This window comes from Branchiostoma belcheri, unplaced genomic scaffold (genome assembly GCF_001625305.1).
Source record: "Branchiostoma belcheri isolate BF01 breed outbred unplaced genomic scaffold, Haploidv18h27 scaffold102, whole genome shotgun sequence".
Classification (NCBI taxonomy): Eukaryota; Metazoa; Chordata; class Leptocardii; order Amphioxiformes; family Branchiostomatidae; genus Branchiostoma; species Branchiostoma belcheri.
Window position 1 is genome coordinate 726,542 of NW_017802403.1, and position 23,690 is coordinate 750,231.

Here is a 23,690-nt window from a genome sequence, read left to right on the forward strand (position 1 = left end):
GAAAGTACATCAATTATTACTTTCATGTCCTACATATTATTTCTATTATATCTCTTATCTCCAATTCACTTTTATTTCTGTATGCTGATTCTGTTTCAAATTTGTTATAATTTCAGCATGATTTGTATGATGTATTTATTATCATTATTGCTAAAATTAATTATTATTATTATCATTATTATTGTTATTGTTATTTTATGTTGCTGGACTCCAGGAAGAATAGTATGGAGTTTACCATACGAATGGAGATCTCAATAAACAAACAAACAAACAAACAAACATCACCGGGGTGTTCTTTTAACACAATTCTTGTTAAAATCAGAACCCTTTCTTACACCTGTCTTGTGTCTGTAGTTTACTTTTAAAATTAATTTGTAATTTTTGCATGATACAAGATGCGGTCAATTAAAACTGGGTAAATGATATATTCACGTCAGGACCTTTTATTTTGTCTTGTTCAAGAATTTTGTTTACAAAACATAATTTTTTTGCATATAAGTAGTATTTTAGCATTTTCGTGTGGTATATATTTTCAATATATAAATATTTGTAGATTATTTAAAAAATCGATCTAAATTGTGAATACAACATCTACAAATACAACATCCAAGACTTCATAACGGAGTACAGACCTGTTTGAAGTCATATGATACCCCCCTCCCCTTTGTACATTTGCGCAGTTCTTGGTATTCTTATTTCACACGTTTGAAAATCAGTGTATTAGGATGACCAGGACTTTTGGTCAGTCCGGCGTATTATGTATCAGGAAAATACGTCAGACAGGTTGCACCGTTGCCAAGGAAACGGACCCTCACGAGAGCTGTACGTATCCGTTGTTCATCCTTTCTTTAATCATATTTCACCGACAATCTGAGCGTCACTCGGTCAAGCGACGTTTTCTGTTCGGCCGGACAGTCAGTCAACAACGGCCGGGAAAAATGAGACCCCACCACCGCCGCTCTCCCGCAGTCCTACTGCTGTATTGTATACAAGGTAACCAAATATGTATATTAAATGTTTTCGAAGAGTTCTTGTTATCACTCCGGTTTGGGGTCGTGTGGCGCAGTCGGTAGCGTTTTCGGCTCACACCCATTAAGTCGCGGGTTCGAATCCTACCCCGATCTTGTGCCCTTGGGAAAGGCACTTAACACGCCTTTCCTTACTACTTGACTCAGGTGGAAATGAGTACGTAGCTTCAGTTAGGGACGGCCCTCGGAAAGGACATTAAATGCAGGCCCCGTGTTTGGGGAGAGCCACACCCCACGCACGTTGAAAAACAACACCGCATTTATTGAAAAGAGTAGGGGACCTTCCCGGTGTGAGTGGTTCAAACAGTCCGGTCTTACCCAGCTTGTACTTGTACGTACATGCACAAAACTGATGTGTTACGCCTAAAAGCTGTTTACCGTTTATGCGAAACCAACAAAACAAACAAAAAAGAAACAATAGAGGAAACTAAATATACGTATCAATGTCTCAAACTACAATATAAAACACCCGCTTTGAAAATCATCGCACAGCCGATCCTTTCGTCATCCACTTCTTGTTAACCTGCTTACATTTGAAGAACGTTAAAATGTGTATATAGCTGGCTGGTCCTTTTTACGAATCATCATTTTAATTGTGTTTAATGTGTATGTAATGGTTAAGTAGCTTGTACATATATATACTTTTTACAATCACCATGTTCACAGACTAGAAACACAGCAATTCAGCCCATAGCTGCTAGCTTTTTTTTAATAAAAGAAACCTTGTGGATCATCAGGTGTTCCTTTCTGGCCCCATTTTTACCTTCGCCAAGAAGGTTATGTTTTCAGGGGCGTTCGTGTGTCTGTGTGTGTGTGTGTGTGTGTGTGTGTGTGTGTGAACACGATAACTCAAGAAGGCTAAGATGGATTGTCTTGATATTTGGTAGGTGGATAGGTCTTCATGAGATGTGGAACTGATTAGATTTTGGGCCTCCTAGCGGCTTGTTATGGTACTGCTGCTGAACTTCCGGTTTTGATATCTCGTGATCTAGGCATGCTAGGGTGACGAAATTTAGATGGTATGTAGCTCTTGTGCTGGGGAAGAAGTGACGTGAGTTTAGGCCCCCTAGCTGCTTGTTCTGGAACTGCAGGGGCGTTAGTTGAAAAATGTTTAAAGGCGGATAACTCAAGAACCGTTTGATGGATCGTCGTGATTTTTGGCATGTGGGTAGCTGAAGTGATGCTTGACATAATAATATCACAATTATGCAAATATTAATGTAATTTGCATAATTAATGAGGAAAATCTATAAATCAGCTGCATTCCATGAAAGGACTATTCAAGCTTGTGTCATATGTAATTAAGAACGGCAGAAATACAGGCAGATATCAATTATGCAAATGAGGACTTAATTTGCATAATTAATGAGAAAATGTTATAATTACATAGTGGTAACTGCCTGGAATTTCATACTTGGGATATTTGAAAGCTATGTGAAGGTGAACATAGTTAAACATAATTTATTCAAATAAGGACCTCATTTGCATAATTTATGAGGAAATGCTATAATGGCATTCTTTGATGAGATAAGACTGTCTTCTGGTGTAGAATATGATCAACAGATATAATTGATGCAATATAGGATCCTATTTGCACAATCAGGGGGATTAATCTATAATTTCTTAGTCATAAGGGCTAACATCATTTGGCGAAGGTATGAGATCGTGGAACTCTAGTTGGTATTAATTCTAAATATTGAAGGCATTTTTATTGTTTTAGAAAGAAATAACTGGAAAAAAGTTGGTATCTGACCTGAAGCAGAGCGGGGGGGGGGGGGGCATGAAGCTGATCCTTACACTGAAGGTCACATCTTAATTTGCCTAGAGTTTCCCCTCTCTCCTTCACGTAACTTATCTGATTTTTAAGTAAACAAAAAATATCACCCGAAAAACAACAACACTTTGAATTTTTGTCGAATATTGGTAGACCGGCCTGTGGTATTTAGGCATACAGGAAAAATCAGTTAAGCATGTTGTTTTTATCCCAGGTCGCGGACCTATTAAAGGAATTAATAGAATTAATAGGATAGTCGGTATACTTTCCTTATTACAGTATCTAAATCAGCTTTCGTCTAAGACGATCCTATTTCGTTCATACGTCTGCATGCAGTTTGTAGATGGAATATTTGGCCATTATCTGGCCAATCTTACCGGTAAAAAGCATACTGAGATCTTGGAGCTCTTAACAAGTTTTTTTCTAGGATCATTTTACGAATGTGAGACCATTGTGTATACACCTTGTTTGACCTGTTTGCAGCGAGGTAGCCTAAGGTGACGCAACCCTATCCATACGATATAAGCCATTAGGATACTAATTTGATTAATGAATGCCATCCTCTGGTCACCACAAAATTTATGCGAGCGTGCGAAAACAAACGTTGCACTAAAAAAGTAGTTTATGTGGTAAACAAATGGATCAACACGAAAATCACGGAATACAAAACAACAAATTATTATTTTTTGCTTCTTCGCATTTTTTTAAACGTAATGTTTAGCAGTCTACAGGATTTGGGTTTTTGGGTCGGGCTTTTTTTGACCCTGGTTTGAATTAAATTGCTGTATTTTTTACTAAGATCTTTACTACTTTTCAGAATGCTTTCGTATATTTGCAATTGAAAAGTTATGATACGCTCTGATACCAATAGGCACCGTGCGTTTTCGCAACGCCTCGCAGATTTTCAGCGAGCGATAATTAAATACTAATACCCACTGCAAACTAATACATACGTTGGTGTCATCAAGATAATTAAGTCAGTGTGGCCTCATCGTCCAATATTACGAAAACAACTTTCTCGGTATTTGTCCGCGTGTCCTAATTAATAAGATGTTTGGTAGCAGGTGGTGTGGCTTTAAATTGGTTTAGGATATCAGAACAGTATTTAGTATCATCCATATAAAAAGCCTCGCCCTTTCATCTGCACTCAGTGGACACCTGTGTTACTGCTTCACCGTGTACTAAAGTTAAGTGTTCCTGGTTCACTGTGCACTAAAGCTAGGTGTTACTGTTTCACTGTGCACTAAAGCTAGGTGTTACTGGTTCACTGTACACTGAGGCTAGGTGTTACTGGTTCAATGTGCACTGGAGCTAGTTGTTACTGGTTCACTGTGCACTAAAGCTAGGTGTTACTGGTTCAATGTGCACTGGAGCTAGTTGTTACTGGTTCACTGTGTACTGAGGCTAGTTGTTACCGGTTCATTGTGCACTGGATCTACATGTAGTTGTTACTGGTTCACTGTGCACTAAAGCTAGGTGTTACTGGTTCACTGTACACTGAAGCTAGGTGTTACTGGTTCACTGTGCACGACAGCTATGTGTTACTGGTTTACCGTGCACTAAGGCTAGGCGTTACTTGTTCACTGTGTACTGAAGTTAGGTGAGACTAGTTCATTGTTAACTAAAGCTAGGTGTTACTGATTTACAGTGTACTGAAGCTAGGTGTTACTGGTTAAATGTTTACTGTAGCTAGGTGTTACTGGTTCACTGTGCATAGAAGCAAGGTGTTACTGGTTTACTGTGCACTGGAGCTGGGCATTACTTGTTCACTGTGCACTGAAGTATGTGTTAATGGTTCACTGTACACTGGAGCTAGGTGTTACTGGTTTATTGTGCACTAAAGTTTGGTGTTACTGGTTTACTCTGCACTGAAGCTAATATACAATGTATTCTTGTTGCTATAGTTGTTATAATTGGCAGAGCTCTATCGGTGGGCACAGGGACTTACCCTGATGTCTACTCACTCTGTAACAACACCTGGGTGAACAAGACACGTGTCAACGAGAAATGCCTCTTCAACAGCACAAGTTCCCACAGAAACACGGCATCCTTCTGGGAGACATGGCTCTTCAACAGCACCCTTTCTTTGAACGACACAAAACCTGGTACGATTTACCCTTATCCGACAGATGCATTTTTTTCGACTAATCTATACCTTTTTGGTGACTCTATTAGTGATGTGTGTATATATACTGTTCTCCAACTAAAAAATTTTACACGGGGGGAAAAATCACGTGTCCATGGCATTTGGGTCAGATAGCTGAGGAAGACTGAGTGATTCAGTCGAAAATTCCGGTTATTGAAATTCATGAGTTGGAGAACAGTTTACATTTTTCATAATGGAATTTACCAACTCAGATGAACTTTCATGTTATACTGTTTTGGTAATGAAAGACATTTTGCAAAACTAGTAGTTTTATTTTACACATCGAATAGTGGCATGAGTGTCATTCTTATTATTTAGCTTTATGTCCCACATTTCGTGTTTATCTTTTCTATGAATTTGTTATTAATCTATAAATTTCAACTATTTTTAGGATTGAGCTTATTGAACATGACTGCACTTCCGTACACGGTGTATGAGTTCCAATGGGAGGACGGCCTGTTTCTGGGACTGCTGGGTATTTCTAGCCTGCTTGGAACCGTTGGAAACGTTGCTGTCATACTGGCATTTCTACTGTACCATAAGGTATATCTTTCAAATATTCCACTATATCCAATCTTTCAAGTAATTTAGTGTTACTGGTTAGTTTATACAATATGGTGTCCGGAATTGTTGAACTTAAAATAGTTAATGCCCCACCCTGAAGTGTATATGGTGATATAATCCCTGGTCAGGTACGATAACCCCTGAATAAACCACCAAGCGAGCGGAGCGAACGAGGTGGTTTATTAGGTGGTTATCGCACCTGACCAGGGATTATATCACCATATACATCGAGAATAAGGTAATGCATTAACATTGTTATCATATAGCATATCCAACTGACAGTTATTTAACAAAAAATTATTTATGAAATTCCTCCATTGCCGAAAAAAAAAACATTATATGTAACGTGAAACAACATTCTATGAAACGCTTTTTTTCAGGTTACGGCCTGATAACCAATGGCAAAATGAACCCTCTGATTGGTCGACACCTTCTTGCTATATGATGATATGCATTACATACTACAAGAAGGTTTGGAATGTCGTTCTTTAGTTAAATATATTATTTATGTTACTCTCACTTTTCTATCGACAGGTTCGGACCACTGCTAACACATTCATCCTGAACCTCAGTATCTGGGACCTGGTGTCGTCTGCAGCCATCATCCCTCTCTCCATCTTATCTATGGCCACCGGTCAACCTAACTGTGGGGAGGCATGCTGTGCCTTCATAGGATTTCTCAGCATGTTTAGTATAACTCAGTCACTGTTATCCTGTGCTCTAATCGCATTTAACCGTCATGTGCACGTTGTGCTATCGGTAGCCACTTATAAGCGCTTGTTCAGTCCTGTGAAGGCATTCCTGTGGGTTGTTGGGTCATGGGTGACAGGCACTATGATCATGTTTCCAGCTATATCCGGCATTTATGGAAGCCTGGGTTGGGACGCATATATAAGCGTATGTCAGGTATCCTCCGATGACCCCCAAAGTCCGTTGTTTTTCAAAAACGTTCTATTGTCCATGTACTGGGTTGTAGTGTTCACCATATCTGCTTTCTATATCAGAATCTACCTGCACGTGCGAAAAAGTACCATGGCCATCGGACAACACCTCGGCCACAGCCCGCAACAAGTGTCCCTACAGGCGGTGAAGCGAACGAAACACATGTTCTACATCTTCTTCACGTTCTTCGCTCTTACCTGCCCGTCTATTGTGATGAACTATGTAGATTTCTTCAGTGCCTTTCTTCCCAAAGCTGTTTTCCTCACCAGTTCTGCACTCTACTACTTGAACATCGCAGTCAACCCCATTATTTACACCTGGACCCTGAAAGAGTTTCAGCAAGGGTTTAAGTCTATGATCCGTTGCAGACGCCATCTTGCCCTGGTTCCTCCAGCTGCCCAACCCACTGCTCAGAGAAGCACGAGGGTTATAAATGTTTTGTCCCGATTGACAGTTTCCAACCGTGTCGCCCAGGCAGGTCCTTCGGTTGCAGTGCCTGAGGCAAAATCGCGAGAAAGCATTCTGTAGCATTTGGACACAATTTACATTTTGTAATTACAACCTGCGTATTTGTAAGCCAGTCACTGCCTCAACATCTAGCAGAACGAAAAGACACAAAAAGTCTTCTGTACCCCGTGCGCTGAAGCTATTGTATAAGACCTGACCGTTGTATATAGTGGTTTTATGATGTTATTCTTCTCTGGTAATACTGATTTTATAATGTTAATACGTTTAGCTGCTGCATTCTTGAAGTTTTATGTATTATGATGTATTTTATCGCTAATACAGATATATGTAGGATTTCATGCTATCTATTTGTAATAACTGGGCGCAAGTTGTAAATACTCGACATATTTAATTCACTTAGTTTGACATAATTTGACATACCAGTCGATATTCAATAATTATAATATAAAATCTGAATCTGTAGATGCTGTAAGTATTTTGTACTGTTGAATGGTCGAGTGGTAAGGCCAGCGAACACGAAATCAACAAGCCACGGGTTCGATTCCTTGCATTCCTTGCTAGACGTCCTGTTATCTGTTCCTAAATGTTTATGACCATGTTGTGATTTGCCTGTTTATTAGCCTGTTGTGAGGGCTAGCCTTTTATAATGGCCTCCGGCTACTTGGACAGTCCTGGCTGTATATATCTATATGTACTGTCAAATCAAATATCGATGACTGTGCCAAAAAGTTCCTACAAAGACGTAGGCACATAATTGTTGTCGTATTTCCATTACTTGGTACCGGTGTATTTTGTACTTACAGTTAAGCATCTAAAGCGTTTTTTTAAATGCCCTTTCATATTGACATAGAAAATATTTAATAGTGTCTTAATGACTTAAATGACAATGTGTTGTTTATGGCTTTTGATAGCTGTACTTTACACTTTTTAAAAACAATGTTTGTTGTGAAGCTGTACTGTCAAAGTATAGATATCTGATATTGGTAAGCTACCCTTAGAAACACTTCGTAACAAGATGTATGTGGGTATAAATTGTACCTGCCAAATGATGTTTTGTACTTTAATAATAGCATACAATAAAATGGTCTTGCAGAATCATTTGTCAACAAATTGCGTACTAGTGCAATAAAATATGTATCATAGAAAAGTTCGTGCTTGAAAACCCAAGATGTGTGTCATATTTAAAAAAAAAACAGTCACATAGAACCGTTTACCCAACTTTAATTTTTATGAAAAAAGGTCTGAAAAGGTGAACCCTTAGGTTAAGGGGATTTGTTGTTTTATCTATAAACTTGCCGTCTGTATTCAGTATATAGAAATGTAAGCAAAGCAAACAAAACTCACAGGTTATTCTAAGCAACGATGACAGTGTTTATATTGATGTTGATATCGATATTGAATTCGGACTATAATCGGTTACACAGAAGATTGTCTTACCCCCCCCCCCCCAAAAAAAAACTACTAGCGAAATCTAAACGAGATTATCCATGATAATGCAACAGCTAATTAAGAAAATGCTAAACAGAAAATTAGGACCCCTTTGTTTCATTACAGCAATTCATTAATACAGTCAAGATGAACGTGTTTTCTACTAGTTTATTATTTAACGATAATATATAGCTAGGGCCGTGTTTAACAGCTTGCAAGTAAGCAGTAAAGCACTGTACTTTTGTTGTGCCAATAAAGATTTCATATGTAATCAGGTGAATACAGTCTTACGTCACTTAGCTCCTAAACGACATGTACTAAAAACAGATAGTACCTTGTCTACTACTTTGTTTAAATTTGACTCTACTGTACAGTACAGTAGTTTAGATCACTTGGTAATTGCCAAATAATTAATTACGATATTTGATGAATCATGCTGCATAATTGAATATACTTATGTAGTACAAACATCATATCAGCTTGCAAGTGTATGATAAAATTATCAGCTGTTTCATGCTTACTAAATAACGTTATAGTATTTACTGATTGTGGCAAATGTAATATAAATACAATGATCTATGCCTAGCACCCAATATAGCTCAGGGCAATTCCAGTCTTTACATCCCACAACAGACTGAAGAGATCTTTAATGTTTTTGGACATAATTTTAATGTTTAGGTAGCTCTTGGATTTCCTACGTTTGTATAACAAAAGGAACCATGCGGTAAACGCAATATTTCAGTGTTTGAATGTCAAGTTCGGAATTTTATAATAACTAAAAGGAAGAGAAGCAAAAGTATGAATCCAAATTGTATTTGTAATTCTTATATTCTTCCCAATGATAATTAAAGTTAACTAGTTTTGAAGAAAAATGACCAATACGTTTGCACAAAAAAAATGATAAAAACAGACGTAAAATTGTCCTGAGCCACATTTCATAAGTATTGCCCGTGCACCACTTGCCCCACTACAACAGTATCATATGTTCATATTATGTTATTCTTATTATATATCTATTTATCGATATCAAATAGATAGATAGATAGATAGATAGATAGATACTATTAGATAGATAGATACTAGATAGATAGATAGATAGATAGATAGATAGATAGATAGATAGATAGATAGATAGATAAATAGATAAAAAGATACTAGATAGATAGATAGATAGATAGATAGATAGATAGATAGATAGATAAATAGATAAAAAGATACTAGATAGATAGATAGATAGATAGATAGATAGATAGATAGATACTAGATAGATAGATAGATAGATAGATAGATAGATAGATAGATAGATAAATAGATAGATACTAGATAGATAGATAGATAGATAGATAGACAGATAGATATATAAATAGATAGATACTAGATAGATAGATAGATAGATAGATGGATAGATAGATAGATAGATAGATAGATAGATAGATAGATAGATAGATAGATAGAAAGATACTAGTAGATAGATACTAGTAGATAGATAGATAGATAGATAGATAGACAAATAGATAGATAGATATCGGTTTATCTAGTAGTAGAGTAAATTTGGTACATGTAAGTAGAGTAACTAGCTACTAATGCGTTGATTCTTAATTCATCTCATAGATTGCTGCTTACTTCTCCTCAGCCACGGAGGTCAATGTTGCTTGGTATCCACCCTTTGTTGGTTAGGGGTTGGCTATAAACGAAGAAAGTATAAGTAATCAAATCCAATTGAAATCTAACAAGAAGTCATTTCCACGGTGGTTAATCAGCAGAGAAATTTAAAAATTAGTCAGAAGATGAATAAAAGTAGAATTAATTTCGTTGTCGAACCAAAGCAAACTAAATAAGAAAGGACAAACAGCATTTGTTCGGAAAAAAATCCAACATATGGTTTAGGCCGAAACAATATTTATGATTAGTAAATAACATGGTAGATACGTTGATGAAGGTTAGACATCCAGGTAAACGATACTCGTAGGAAAATACAAACTCTACTACTGGATCAAAATTCAAACTCTACTACTGGATCCAGTAGTAGAGTTTGAATTTTCTTACGAACATGGTAGATAGAAAGTTCACCCAATTCTTCATCACATTTTAACTGGAAATATATGCTTTGGGTCAAATGATATGTAGAACTTTATTGTATGCAGTTGTACATGGTACAATGTATGGCAAAAGTACAAACAACAACTACAAACAATAAAATGAATGTGTTCAAGAAGACCTAATGATATGCGAATAATTTTTCTATGGATTCTGAAGCTTCAAAAATTCGAACGAAAACAAAAAGGAGAAGCACTCACCCATTTCACAGATGAAGCGGTTCCGCTTCTTGTTGCAGTTAACCACAGCCCATTGCTTGCGAACACGATGTATGATGACGCAGTCCCGGAGTTTGTGGTGTTTGGGCGGGTTGTCGACTCGGTGCCAGTTGCTGTAGTCACCATTGCTGAAAGACGTACCGTCACTCCACATAAACGACTTCTCAATGTGGCGGTCTTTTAAACCGATCCAGAAGTTCCTGTGTAAAAAAAATGAATATGACGAGAATTGGTCACCTCAAAACATCCCATGTTTATCACTCCCTTTGTTCCGAATAAGCCTATGTCCGTTTCAGAAATAGTATTTTCGAGGTTATCCTTCTGATTTGCCTTTTTTTAAATTTTTATGCAGTGTGTATAATTCAAACGATTAAAGACAAACGGCTATTGTGTAGTACTTCTCAGAGCATAAAACCTACATTGGCCACTATCTGAGGGCACATTTGCATCGGAATTTAAACTAAGGCTAGGGTATTAAACGCAGAAACAAGCCCCAAGATGAGTCATAAATACTTTCTGGATGGCACCCCAAAAATAAACCCAGGATCCTACCAGTGACAGGTTGTCTTCCATCAGATTTCTAGACATTTTTGCTCCATGAATGTCAATGTAAATTGGAGAGTGTTGTTTCAACTTACTATGTAGATGAGTAAATACAATATTGACTTTGAAAAAAAAAGTTTTTCAATCCCAAAAAACTGCATTGGACAAAAACAATTATCTTCCTAACTAACTCTACGCAAAGTTACACCAAATGGGATTCTTGGCTTTTCGCATTGTATTCCTTGATTCTTTTTAAGCATCAGTAGCAAGTGTAGAGTACATTGAGGCATTTTTTTTTTACTTCCAAGTTTTTAAACTTATTTTATGCCACCACTAACGCATAAACGGACAGCAGGCATGCTCATTTTACCTGAGTAAAAAAAAAAAAATCAAAGTTAGGAAATTATACAAACAAACCTTCTTGGCAGGTTGTTGATTATGTAGTTTTCGATCCACTGCTGTTTTGCAGAGTCCTTGACTGTGACCAGTCTCCCTCCGCGAGTCGTACAGAACTGTTCAGCAGTCATGTAGTCAAATACTTCACTGCCCCTTGAGAACCAGTGACAGCGGTTGTCGTAGATGGCAAAGTTCACGTCATTACCCGGGAAAGTCAGGCGGCAGTCTATGGCTGAAAGTCGAGATGGTTGGAGGTGATTGTCTTTAAAATGTATCTATTCACATTATATAGTGAAATACAAAATACATATCAACAGCACAAACACGAAAATTACGTGCGGCAGACAGAAAAGAAGCCACAATGGCTCTCCAATTTCACTTCAGAACGCACTCTTCAAAACACTTACATTAATGATAATAGGAAATAAAATAATGTTTTTTTTATTCCAAGATCTCATACCTTCACCTATGGATGTTTACCTTAGACGGAAAAATTGCAATTTATCATGCAGACAATATTCTTATCTCCTTTAATTGTATTAATTAAACATATAATACACCGAATAACATCCTCAGCAAATAAGGCCATTTTAGCATTTCTTTACAAAATTTCACTGCAAAAAAAAACCCTGATTTAAACCCTAGTATGTTTGAAGCAACCTGCTAAGGGGCATATTTACATGAATTAACATAACTTAAAATCACCTACACCCGGTCCCAAAGGCTTTTAAAATTCATTAGCCTGGCACTTCTAGAAAATTTGACCTCAAACTTTGAAGCTTCATAATCATCTGTGAATGAGATAAAAGCATAACATAGTCATGCTTGTTTTTAAAGACACGCATATCCTAACGTACCTGTGCAAACCACGCCGTCTCCAGAGTAGCCGGTGTTACAGGCACAGCTGAAGGAACCCTGGTTGTTGATACAGATGGCGTCGGAATGGCAGTTATGGGTACCCTCGACGCATTCGTTGATATCTGCAACACAATAGTGACTGTAAACCCTTTTCCCACTAAGAGAGAACTGTCTGGATCGAGCCACGAATCCTCGATCAGAACACTTTCATCCTATGAATCGTAAAGTTCTTTGATCACAACTATTTATTTTTTACGAGCCGACGTTTCGATGGCCGTCTGTCATCTTCATCAGGGCAATTCTGACTGGTTTGCTGTGCACTGTCACGTTTAGTGCACTATGCACCAAGTAACATCTAGCGTCAGTGCATAGCAAACCAGTCAGAATTGCCCTGATGAAGATGGCAGACGGTCATCGAAACGTCGGCTTGTAAAAAAAATAAATTGTTGTGATAAAAAAACTTAACTAATCATTAGTTTACCAATCTGATGAAATTATTTACGAATTTTAACCTAGTGGGAAAAAAAAGCCCGAGGTACAGTTTCTTCACAGAATATAAACAAAAATATGTGCCCATCATTTTACTTGGCGATCCACAGGCAAGAGCGACAATTTAAAGCATCGCTTCGCAATACATGTACATACCCGAACACGTGATACCATCTTCTTGGTATCCAGTATTACAGGCACAGGTGAATGACCCGGGTGTGTTGGCACAGGCAGCGTAAGCGTCACAGTTATGTGTGACTTCCAAACATTCGTCGATGTCTGAAGCAAGGGAACGTGATAGTATTTGTGTCAAAACAAGAACAAGAGGCTTTTAATTTTCTTTTTAGTTATTCATATTCAACAAATCCTCGTGATTTTAAGCAATATGGAATGGAAAATAGTCTAATTTGCACCAAAACTGAAGCAACTGAAACTCATTTTCGTGCATGGGTTCCGCTTCTTTTCCCATCTGTAAACATGTTCCAAAACATTAAACAATTTCTTACTTGGCTTTGTACTAGTAAACTCAATGACGTCATCTGATAAAGTGCTTAGAAAACCTTAAAACATGTTGTTACATATCAAAATGTATCTAATATGCACATGTGACTCACCATTGCAGGTGGGAGCACCTGTCCAGGTGCCGTTGGCCTGGCAGGTGACTGTAGCCTGGGAGGCTTCGTACCCATCATCGCATGATACCTCCACCACATCCGGGTAAAAATTGTCAGTTGAGTTCAGCGCACCGTTGTCCGGGGACATCAGTACCGGACACTCAACATCTATAGCAAGAAAGCAAAGATTGCAGAGTTTGACGTGGTAAATTTTTGAGGCTACCGTATTTCCTGTGTTTGAATTTCTGTCATTCTGTCTGTCAACCTTCCCCCGCCCAAGTGCATGCTCTTAAACTTCTTTGTTACTAAGGAAAAAGACAAACATAGTGTGCTATCCCTTATAGTTTGAGTAATTAAGATATGTTGGGTTTTATTCGACATAAGGTCTTATTCAACACATCTATTTTATTGTTTGTTACTTTCTTTATGTAGTTTGCCATACATCGTACCATGTGCAATTATCGTGCAATAAAGTTCTTTATATATAATTGCAACACAATGAATCCAAACAAACTGTTAGTAACATAGTTCTATGAATATATAGATACATGCTTTAATATATAAATAGATATTTTAAAACAACAGTTTTAAAGCATAAGTACAACATTAGAAAGATGATACAGTCCTCCCGTAAACAAAGTGTAAAGTTTACCTTAGTTTTCAATAACTAATAGTGCTTCATGAAAGACCTGCTAGCACATTTTTGGTGAGTAATAGCAACCCCATAAACGCAGCGCTAACTTGAAACACTGCTTACCACAGATCGGGGGAGGGGCATAACTCCAGCTTGCATCTGATTGGCAGACGCGTTCCCAGGGCGTGGCCAGTACCCCGTATTCACATTCAAATGTGGCAACCGAACCGACAGAGTAGTTAGAGATGACCAGGGTACCGGCAACATCAGGGGGGTCCAGCGAGCCACAGGTGAATAACTCTGGAAGTAGAGAATATATCCTTTGGATACTTGGATACTTTCTTCAGTCCATTAGCTGTCGTACACAAATACACGAATACGCAGCTAATCTTCCTGGACCGTAAAAACATAGAACAAGGACATACAAACTACATGAAGGCTAACATCTAATATTTACAATTACAACATGGAAAATCAATTAGACTCGTTGATGTACATCACGAGCTCCTGAAAAAAACCTACACTTACTAGCGCATTTAACGCCATCAGGCAAAGTGGTCCATGTTAAGACAGACCTACATTGTATACATAAAAGTCTTGTTCCTGGCGTTGGTTTTGGCAGTCTGAATGTGTTTCTGCTTGCATAGCGTGTCTTGTAACCGTGTTGGTTTGTTACTGGAAGCAACAGCTTGTACAGAACAGTGTCAAATTCTTTTATCTTCTTGTATTGTATTTGGGAAATAAATGTTTGTGAGCAAAAGAGATTTTAAATAAGTAAGTTAACATTTTTTTAAGAAAAAATTCTTTCAAATGAGCCTTTTTGAAAAGAACGCCAAAAAAGCTTTATTAAAATCAAGTAATCTTAATTTCCAACATTCCATAACAGAAAGTTCGTTACAGAAAATCTTTTTCAAAGCCCACGTAGTCCGTTTTTTTTGTTGTTAACTGTATTTTGTTTACGCACCTTCTACTTGTTCAGTATACTCCTGGACGGCTCGGATTGATACATTTGCAACTGATAACCTTCCGGTTATGAGTACATCAAAAAGACAGGCTTGATTGTCTCCGCATACTTCTTCTGCTGCAGCCTAGAACACATAATACCGACCTTGTCAGATGGGTACTATGTTTTCGGTTTGGGCCTGGTGGAGCAGCGATGGTGTGGGTCTGTATGTATGTCAACGTCAAAACTCAAGTAGTTGTGGATAGTTCTTATTGATATTTACTATATTAATATCTATTGTGGAAAAGGGTCTAGTTACAAAATGGTCCACCTGGCTTTTTCCAGAGGTACTGAAGTGGGGTTTTAATGCAGTTGGTAATTGTATGACTTGTGTTCTTCATAAACCGAGAAGCTGTACATGCATCTTTATGATATTTGGAAGTTGAGTAGCGATTACGAATCATAGTTCGAGTTTAAAAATGATCCTGTCATTTTTCTTGGTTGCTGCAGGCGTTTTGTTATGTGTACAATAAAAGTCGAAAAGCAGTGGATGATTGTTAATCATATCTAAAGAAAATGGTGAATGACATCTCAAACGACAAGGGGCCTCTAAGCAACTATTGGGGCCAAGAAAAACGATTTTCATGGCTAGGAGATTAGTATAATCGGTCGCCTGGGGATGTTTAACTGTATCTTTGAATTCAAACTGTTACATGTGCAATCTTAAGACATCTTTTTAGCATCAAATGTAAACAGAATTTACCTGAAACTCCGGATCCACCGACGGTGATACAAAACTAGGAGTGAACCCAGGATCGGAAAAACTGCTGTAGTTTCGTCCTGGTCCATAGGTGAACAGAGAGTCCTCCTCAGAAATCATCCCTGCATAAATATAGTATGTTTATTATACTGTACCTATTTGCTATATGAACGCCTATGTAATGTATCGCAATTAAAATTGCCGATCTGTTTCTTTGGAAACTGTAAGAATACTAGACACTGAACACCCTTTCTTCCTCCTTACACCACCTCTTATAAGGAGGTTCTACGCTGATAGCTTCTTTCCTAGAACAACATCACTATAGAACAAGCTACCACGTGATTGTTTTCCACATGGGTTCAACCTTATACTTTAAGTCTAATGTCAACAAACATCTGTCCTCACTGACTGTACAGTAACCCAAAACATTTAAGTGGCTCCTATGAGCCTTGTATTGGTATGAGCTATTAAGTTAATAAAAAAAGAACAAGACTAGGTCATGAGAGAGGTAAAAGGGATTATTACCATCAAGGCCCGTTACCCTTTACTCAACCATAAACCTACGGGGGCCCTATGGCAAGCAGTCACGGGGAACGTGAAATTCTAACTCACACAGCAATCCAAACTGGTAGTGGATGTCCTGCGTGCTGCTATCAGCAGGGACAACGGCGCCGTCTGGCGTAGTCAGGTCATCTGCAGGGTCTCCGTTCCACTTCCCTAACAGCCCGACTGTGTTGCCTCTCGCGAAGCGCGGCAGAGTTACGGCGATGGACAGCATGTCCTCCACTGCGCGAACTGCCACACCGATGCCGGAGTTGAAGGAAATCCGAGCTTCAGAGGCAGTCTCCACAGTCACCATAAAACCTAATCATGAGATAGTACAACGCTGAACTTTATTCCAACACACAAATTATACAGTGATAAAACAGAAATAAGAATACTGGACACTGAACATGACTACTTTTTAGATGCATCAAGAGGGCCATATATATCAGAGCATTTCAGCCTTCACTTAATAGAGATGGTGCACGATATAAACTCCCTGGCACTTTTGATCAGTTGCTCAAATCACGTATCAGTAAAGTCTCGTGTGAATAAGGTCACCTATCTATAACCGTAACTCTCGCGAGATCACGTTGTGAAGTGATTGGTCATTACTTATCCTGATTAAGACGACAATGGTCGCTACAAATTTGATACCTGTATATTTTTGTGTTGGAATAAAGTTCAGCGTTTTACTATAATGACACAGATGAAGTTACATGGTAATCCTATCATGAGATACTTGCGGAAAACACTCAGCAAGGACCTACATTATTTTTCTCAAATTGGCGCCTTTATCCATCATTGCAGATGCGGGAAAGAAACTTTATATATTACTTTTCACCCTAATCCTATGAAGGCAAACCGTGAATACAAATAGCCTCTATCAAAAGACCTTGCTCAAAAAGCGATTAGTCGAAGGTGCATATTTTTGTTATACATATTAAGAAATTTTAAGATAAATAGTTTTATACTGAAAGGACAGCATTGGAAGCACCAGAGATTTCAACCCAGACCTCAACATTTGACAATTACTGAGTAAATGCGGCCTCTTTAACCCTTGTCCTGCTGGCAATTTTTAGACAATATTTACAAATAATTTGATATCTTAATCAGGTCATAGACCATTGAATTTTTTTGCCCCGCGGTGGCGTAGTTACTTCCGCATTCGTTGCGTTTCGCTGCGGTGTGATGCGTTGCACGAGAAATATCCCCAAATCGTACCTATACAGGGTGCTATATAGATGTGCAACCCATATATATATATATGGGACCCGCAGGACAAGAGTTTTAAAAAGAATGAGTCAGTAGAAAACGATATATCGGTTTCCACTTACCGTTGAACTCTTGTACAGTTAGTTCCTGGAAGTCCTGCAGATGCCCATCAACAAGGACGTCCATGGTGCGTACTTCACTCAGCTGCACCTGCACAGTTTCCGATGAATTTTCCTTCATCACTAAGGCAGTGAGGATCGTAGCGCTCAAAGCAGAACCTTCAAAGCAGAAGAGGGAGTTCATAAGATAAGTGAATTATTGAATAGAAAATCTTTTCATAACCACGCTTTTTTAAAATCAATCGTTAGTCTCACTAACTGTCATCAGAGTAACTGTACGTGTGCACTGAATCTAGGCTAGTGATTAACATTTAGTGAACGCATTAGTTCAGTATTACTTGTTGAATGACACCTAGATTGTTGAATATTCATCATTGCACGAAGTCTTACCGTTGCTTGCTAGCTGTTCCATCCGGCCTTGCACGCTGAATTGTCCGTTGTTTACGACGAGCAACAAGAATTCTCCAGCTCCATTGAAGGTGTACGAGACGCCATCAAGAGTGATGAAGTGGGGATCACCAAAGGTCCAGGCTGAAAAACATTACAAACGAGGTCGTGTGGCGCCATGGCAGAGTGCCCGACTCGGAACCAAGAGGTCCCGGGTTCGAGTCCTGACATGCAACCGATCTTGTGCCTTTGAGAAAGGCACTTTACACGACTTTCCCGACTTAACTCAAGTGAAAATGAGTATTGTCCGTTTTGTATTTAATAATAAATATATATATGGGACACAACACCAGCAACAGCTCCTTGTGTCCCACGTATATTGTACTGTTGCAATTTCCATAAATCAAATCAAAATCGTCGTTACTTGGTTTGGTTTATTAAGATCTATAAAATAATATAATATACAATTATATAAGAATACCTGGCCAAGGGAATACATAGCCGGTTGCATCGTTGGCTGGCCGTAGTACAAAGTACAGGTCACAGTTGCTGGACAGTTTGCAACAAACGTTCCAAGGGTAGACGTCAGCTACAAAATGACTGTTGGAGGTAATTTATTAACAAATGGCAGCGTTTAGTAGATTAGATGCAAAAGTGTTTATATTATTATAAATACTTTTTATGAGAACAAGAAATCTGAGACTCTAAACCGATGGGATCTATATGACGCATATGATAATCACAATAATCGATGTAAATTTCAAATATTACTTAACAGTAACACTAGAAGAAAAAATGGGTGATGCCACAATCGTAATTTACAATAAAGGATAATCCCAGGGCCCAGTTTGGTATACTTCACTGTGACAGTAAATGACATGTAACAGATGCTGTGTAACAAACTGGTCAGTAGCCCCTTTGCAAACATCTTTATTTCAACACACTTCAAAAATGGTAGAAACTGGGGGATTTCGGCTGACCCTATTGCAACATGTACAGCTGGCACCATGAAACGTTACCCAGTATCAACACGATCGGGGGTGTAAAAATATTTTATTTTGATACTCTAAAACACAGATACAATTTAAAAAAATGTTATCCGCATCAGCTGGACCCCAATACGTAACCATATACACAGATCTAAAGAACAACCCACCTCGAGTTACTGCTGCAAACGTATATCGATCAAATACAAAACCCCTCCGCTGAAGGATGCCATTACCCCGGAGATAATGATAAGTAGATATCTCACCGCAGTATCAATGATGGGTGCACCCTGTCTGGTGTCCCCCGTCCCTGTCCATCCAACAGAAGTTGTCCACTTTCACTGTAGCAACATTGCTGACCAGAACCCTGAGACCTTTAAAAAACAAGAATAATAGGGAGGGTTTTATAGTGACTACGATTACCGAAACTACGATTATTCGGTAAAGTAAGGTTTAATATGTTAAAGAAGATATAGATATTAGAAGTTCCTCCAACGATTGTAAAACTTCATACCTATCACATACTACCCACACAGTCTCGTATTAGTTAGGTTAGGCTTATGACAGTATAGTTAATATGTACTAGTAATTGCCATATTTTGTACCCTGTATCGTTGTTGTACACTAAATGTATCGATATCGATGAATAAACTGGCCAAGTATGTATGTCATGGTATCATGATAGAGCTCTTTGTGGGCATTATCCTGCTAATGTGTTATAGCGGTTTCCCATTTACAAACCTTAAATTTCAAGTCAATTCATTTTTTTAAAGTGACATGAATTAAAGTTAAAATGTTCCGACTGTCTTTAAACGAATATCTTCGAAGACTCCAATCGGGACCTCCGCATGCAACGTTGCTAACTGGATTAGGAGATTCCATCAAATCAGAGGCTCTATTCTTATATACATGGTATTCATATTACTTACTTATGCAAGCGGATGATTCATTGATTGATCTTTAGCATAATAACAGTCCTTTTTTTTCGATTTAGCAAATATAAAGAAAAGATGATGTTGTATCATTTGATGTGCAGTAAACTTACGTTTGACCAATTGACAGCACACAATGGTGAGCTCCGGGGTGGTAGAGGCAGTTCGTTGAGCTTGATGACTCAGAAGAACAACCTGGATCAGGCTGGAATGACCCTGTATCTTCCAGGGCCTGGTTCAACCTGCGCGGGCACGGGAAGTCCCTGGACAGCTCTTCCAAAAAGTCGGGAAGCAGGCTATCCTCATTGTACCATGATTGGCACAAAGAAGGCGCGGTAGCTTTTACTGCAATGTATGTTCCTATTGCTCCGTAAAGCACCCTGAAATTATCAACATATATTTAATATATATATTCCAACATCTAATCACAAGACGTGGTGACGGCACACTCACGTTTTTCCAACTTATATTAATGCCGCCACAAACACAGGGAACAATACAATACTCATTTTCACCTGAGCGAAGTGAGGAAAGTCGTGTAAAGTGCCTTTCTAAAGGGCACAGGATCAGTGGCATGTCAGGACTCGAACCCAGGACCTCTTGATTCCGAGTCGAGCACTCTGCCGCTACGCCACACGACCACACAACATATATTTAAAACTGGATATGCATTTTGACAAATACATACAAAAGCATAACTTTTTTTTTTAATTTTAACAACTACAACATGTAATAGATACCGACTAGCAACACACTTTATTGTATAGTTAAAGGTTTTACCTAGATATTCCATTCCCAGCAACTATTGAAATGGCGCCAGTTTTCACAACGGTGATTGGTATCCACCCATCCACAGTAGATAAAGTGTAGCTTCCTGTATTTGGAATACTAGTGGCCAACTGTGAAATTATGTTCCATGTCCCGGTAACTTCATCAAACCCATGTAAGCGCACATTGACCACGTTGTCATCAATGTTGAAGGGATGCCATTCAATGGTTATGGTCTCATCCGAATTTTCCGTAACTTCCAATTCCGCCACAAGTCGATTTGGATCAACTGAAATCAAGTTTACAGTAAAATGTAAAACAGAAAACATTCACATGAGACTACGACATTCACATATAAGACTACATTGTAACATAGATTACAATCTAAATCTAAATCTATAATCTAATGCTAAAAACCTTAAAAGTTCCCAGCAACTCTGCATCCCTCTGGCAAAAACAAACCGCTACAAAAACAGCCCTATTCCGTACTTCACTTACCTCTTGAACAAATATACCTGTTAAAATCTCCAAGTGTCAATTATTGCATCAATTATTACAGCTTATTAAGAACCTTTTCAATTTCTTTTAATGTTATCATCTTAATGTCATTGTTTACTAGTTTTTAATTTATCATGTTGATCTTGTAATATAGATATTGATTTGTTATCATGTTAATTATGTAAAATGCGCAATTCAGCATCTTTGTACACAAATGAAGCTGCCATGTAGTTTACTGAATTGTGAACGAAGTCAATAAACTCAATATATATATATATATTTACTATATAATCGATAATATTTAAAGTTGTTGGGTAGGTTAGCCCAATAAGTGACTTCAATGCACTGACGTGTACGATCGCTAAACAATATTTTGAGAGATAATTTGCGAGATCGATAGTCACACCAGCCGTTTACATAACACAAAATAAACTTAATTTTAAATTCTCATAAACGTTCATCTGTGATCAGTGACAAAGACAATGTTTAGTAATCATGGCAAAATGTTCAACTTCCAGCACCAAGTACTTAGAAATCAGATCAAATTTTCAACGACCACTGTCACTTTATTTAGGATAATGAATGACCAATTAGTTCGGAACGTAAGCTTGAGTAGCGGTTAAAGGCACCTGACCTTATTCACAAAATATTTTACGAATACGCGGCGTTAGCAATTGATTAAATGTGATAGGTAGTTTATATCGGGCACCGTCTCTATCAAGTGATTGAGTCTCCAGATATACTAGATGAAGTCCACAGTGATCGTTGAAAATGTTATCTCTCTGTACTTGTGTTAGAATAAAATTCAACATTTTACTATGGTTACTACTAACACGGATGAAATTTCAATATAATTTCAAATCAAGTTTACTTTGTGTTATGTAAAGAGCTAGTGTGACTATCTCGCAAAATATTGGAACTTTATTGTTAAACGATCGTACATGGTCCAATGCCTTGAAGTCACTCAATAGGGCTAATCCACCCTACAACTGGTTAATCACAACTACAAAATATTATAGATAACAATATATATTACCATGTAGTCTTATATGAATGTTTTAGTCTCACTTTTTAAGTTGATTATTAAAAAAACGGCCTATGTAGATGGGTATAGGAGTTGGACATGACAACAACGCAAAGAAACTATGTTCTGTGTACAAGATAGGGTGATGTCTGTTTTTTAGTAGTACTAGTCTGTAACAGTGCATCTCTTACCTTACTATAAGTAGGACGGGTCATCACAGAAGAAATTTCATTTTCAATTATTTTATATTGATGATGTCAAAGCCTTCAACGCACCTGATGTGTATACAGCGTCATGGACAGTATTCCCACCATCTGTGGAGAACAGTAACGGAATCCTACCAGGGACAGCGAGAAATGGCGAGATGCAGGCTGCTGTTATGTTACTCTCAACCCAGCCTGATACCTGAGTATAAAAATGTTAACATGTATTAAGCATCTTCTTTTATTCTAAGAGTAAAGCAGTAGTCTAGATCTGTTCTATAGCTGTATTATCTATCATACGGATTTGGAGGTCAGGGCAAAAAGAATATAAAGAAAATGAATGTGAAACGATCATCTGTCATTTCATTATATCCAATTCGTTTTGCATTTTAGTATTAGAATTTGTTTATTGTAATTGGATATTAAACCGTTATGGATTTCATAAGAAAATAAAATGGCTGACAGACATGCAATACCCATTCTGCGTTGTACTGTGTATTGCATTTTTCTAATTCTATAGAATATAAAATATAGATATAGAATCATCGTACTACGACCACGCCTTATTGTAGCTTTCATTTTTTTCCATTCCTCCAGTATCTTCTCTTGGTTGTCTAATCTCCATGCTATGCTAAAAATTTTACGAACTAAAATGACTGAATGTAAAAAAGAAATATACTTCATGAAGTGAAGGTGATGGAAAATGTAATACGAACCGGATCTTTATCCCCGAACTTGCACCAGATGTTGACATTTGAATCGTCAAAGCAGGGCCCCGATATCAAAACCTTTGTTCCACCCAACATGGTCCCGAAGAATGGGAAAATGGAGATTGCCCCTGTTGTGAGAAGATGTCAGGAAATTATTAGAGTGTGCACGTGCATCAACGTTTGGTTATAATTATATGTGTACTTTTGTTGGACCTAAATATGCCTATCTAACTGGCAAATGAATCTTCTATGAGGAATGTAGTTTTGGCAACTGAATGAATGTGCATTTATTACTGTTTTTGTTACTGTTTTTACTGCGGTGTTGTCATGAGACATCATGTAAAACAAAATATATTCATGCCCATTGAGATTAATCAAATCCAATCAAAATGTGATGTTAGAA

At 37.9% G+C, this 23,690-nt stretch overlaps 2 protein-coding genes across 2 annotated transcripts; one reads left to right on the forward strand and one right to left on the reverse strand.

Annotated features, from left to right (window-relative positions):
* Positions 1 to 938: 938 nt before the first annotated feature.
* LOC109474587 (adenosine receptor A1-like) lies at positions 939 to 6,982 on the forward strand. The gene is made up of 5 exons (XM_019774929.1): positions 939 to 993; positions 4,707 to 4,907; positions 5,340 to 5,491; positions 6,047 to 6,203; positions 6,276 to 6,982. The coding sequence occupies exons 1-5, from the start codon at positions 939 to 941 to the stop codon at positions 6,980 to 6,982; spliced, it is 1,272 nt and encodes a 423-aa protein (XP_019630488.1).
* Positions 6,983 to 9,934: 2,952 nt separating this feature from the next.
* On the reverse strand, positions 9,935 to 23,383 carry LOC109474598 (sushi domain-containing protein 2-like). Its single transcript, XM_019774940.1, has 16 exons — positions 23,294 to 23,383; positions 22,650 to 22,779; positions 20,865 to 21,141; positions 20,198 to 20,464; positions 18,648 to 18,766; positions 18,170 to 18,310; positions 17,783 to 17,938; positions 16,515 to 16,766; positions 15,906 to 16,024; positions 15,164 to 15,287; positions 14,323 to 14,499; positions 13,566 to 13,733; positions 12,462 to 12,584; positions 11,626 to 11,836; positions 10,648 to 10,865; positions 9,935 to 10,034 (listed from the first exon to the last, which is right to left on the reverse strand). The coding sequence occupies exons 1-16, from the start codon at positions 23,381 to 23,383 to the stop codon at positions 10,024 to 10,026; spliced, it is 2,583 nt and encodes an 860-aa protein (XP_019630499.1). The 3' UTR covers positions 9,935 to 10,023.
* Between the last annotated feature and the right edge of the window lie 307 nt (positions 23,384 to 23,690).

Excerpts from the sequence above, each read along its gene's own strand:
- LOC109474587 (XM_019774929.1), top strand. The coding sequence starts at position 939 with ATGAGACCCCACCACCGCCGCTCTCCCGCAGTCCTACTGCTGTATTGT. Across the intron at positions 4,908-5,339 it reads TTTGAACGACACAAAACCTG|GATTGAGCTTATTGAACATG; the intron begins GTACGATTTACC and ends AACTATTTTTAG. Across the intron at positions 5,492-6,046 it reads CATTTCTACTGTACCATAAG|GTTCGGACCACTGCTAACAC; the intron begins GTATATCTTTCA and ends TTCTATCGACAG.
- LOC109474598 (XM_019774940.1), bottom strand. The coding sequence starts at position 23,383 with ATGTTGGGTGGAACAAAGGTTTTGATATCGGGGCCCTGCTTTGACGAT. Across the intron at positions 12,585-13,565 it reads AGGTGCTCCCACCTGCAATG|ATATCAACGAATGCGTCGAG; the intron begins GTGAGTCACATG and ends ATTGTGTTGCAG. Across the intron at positions 11,837-12,461 it reads AGACGGCGTGGTTTGCACAG|CCATAGACTGCCGCCTGACT; the intron begins GTACGTTAGGAT and ends CTCGACTTTCAG.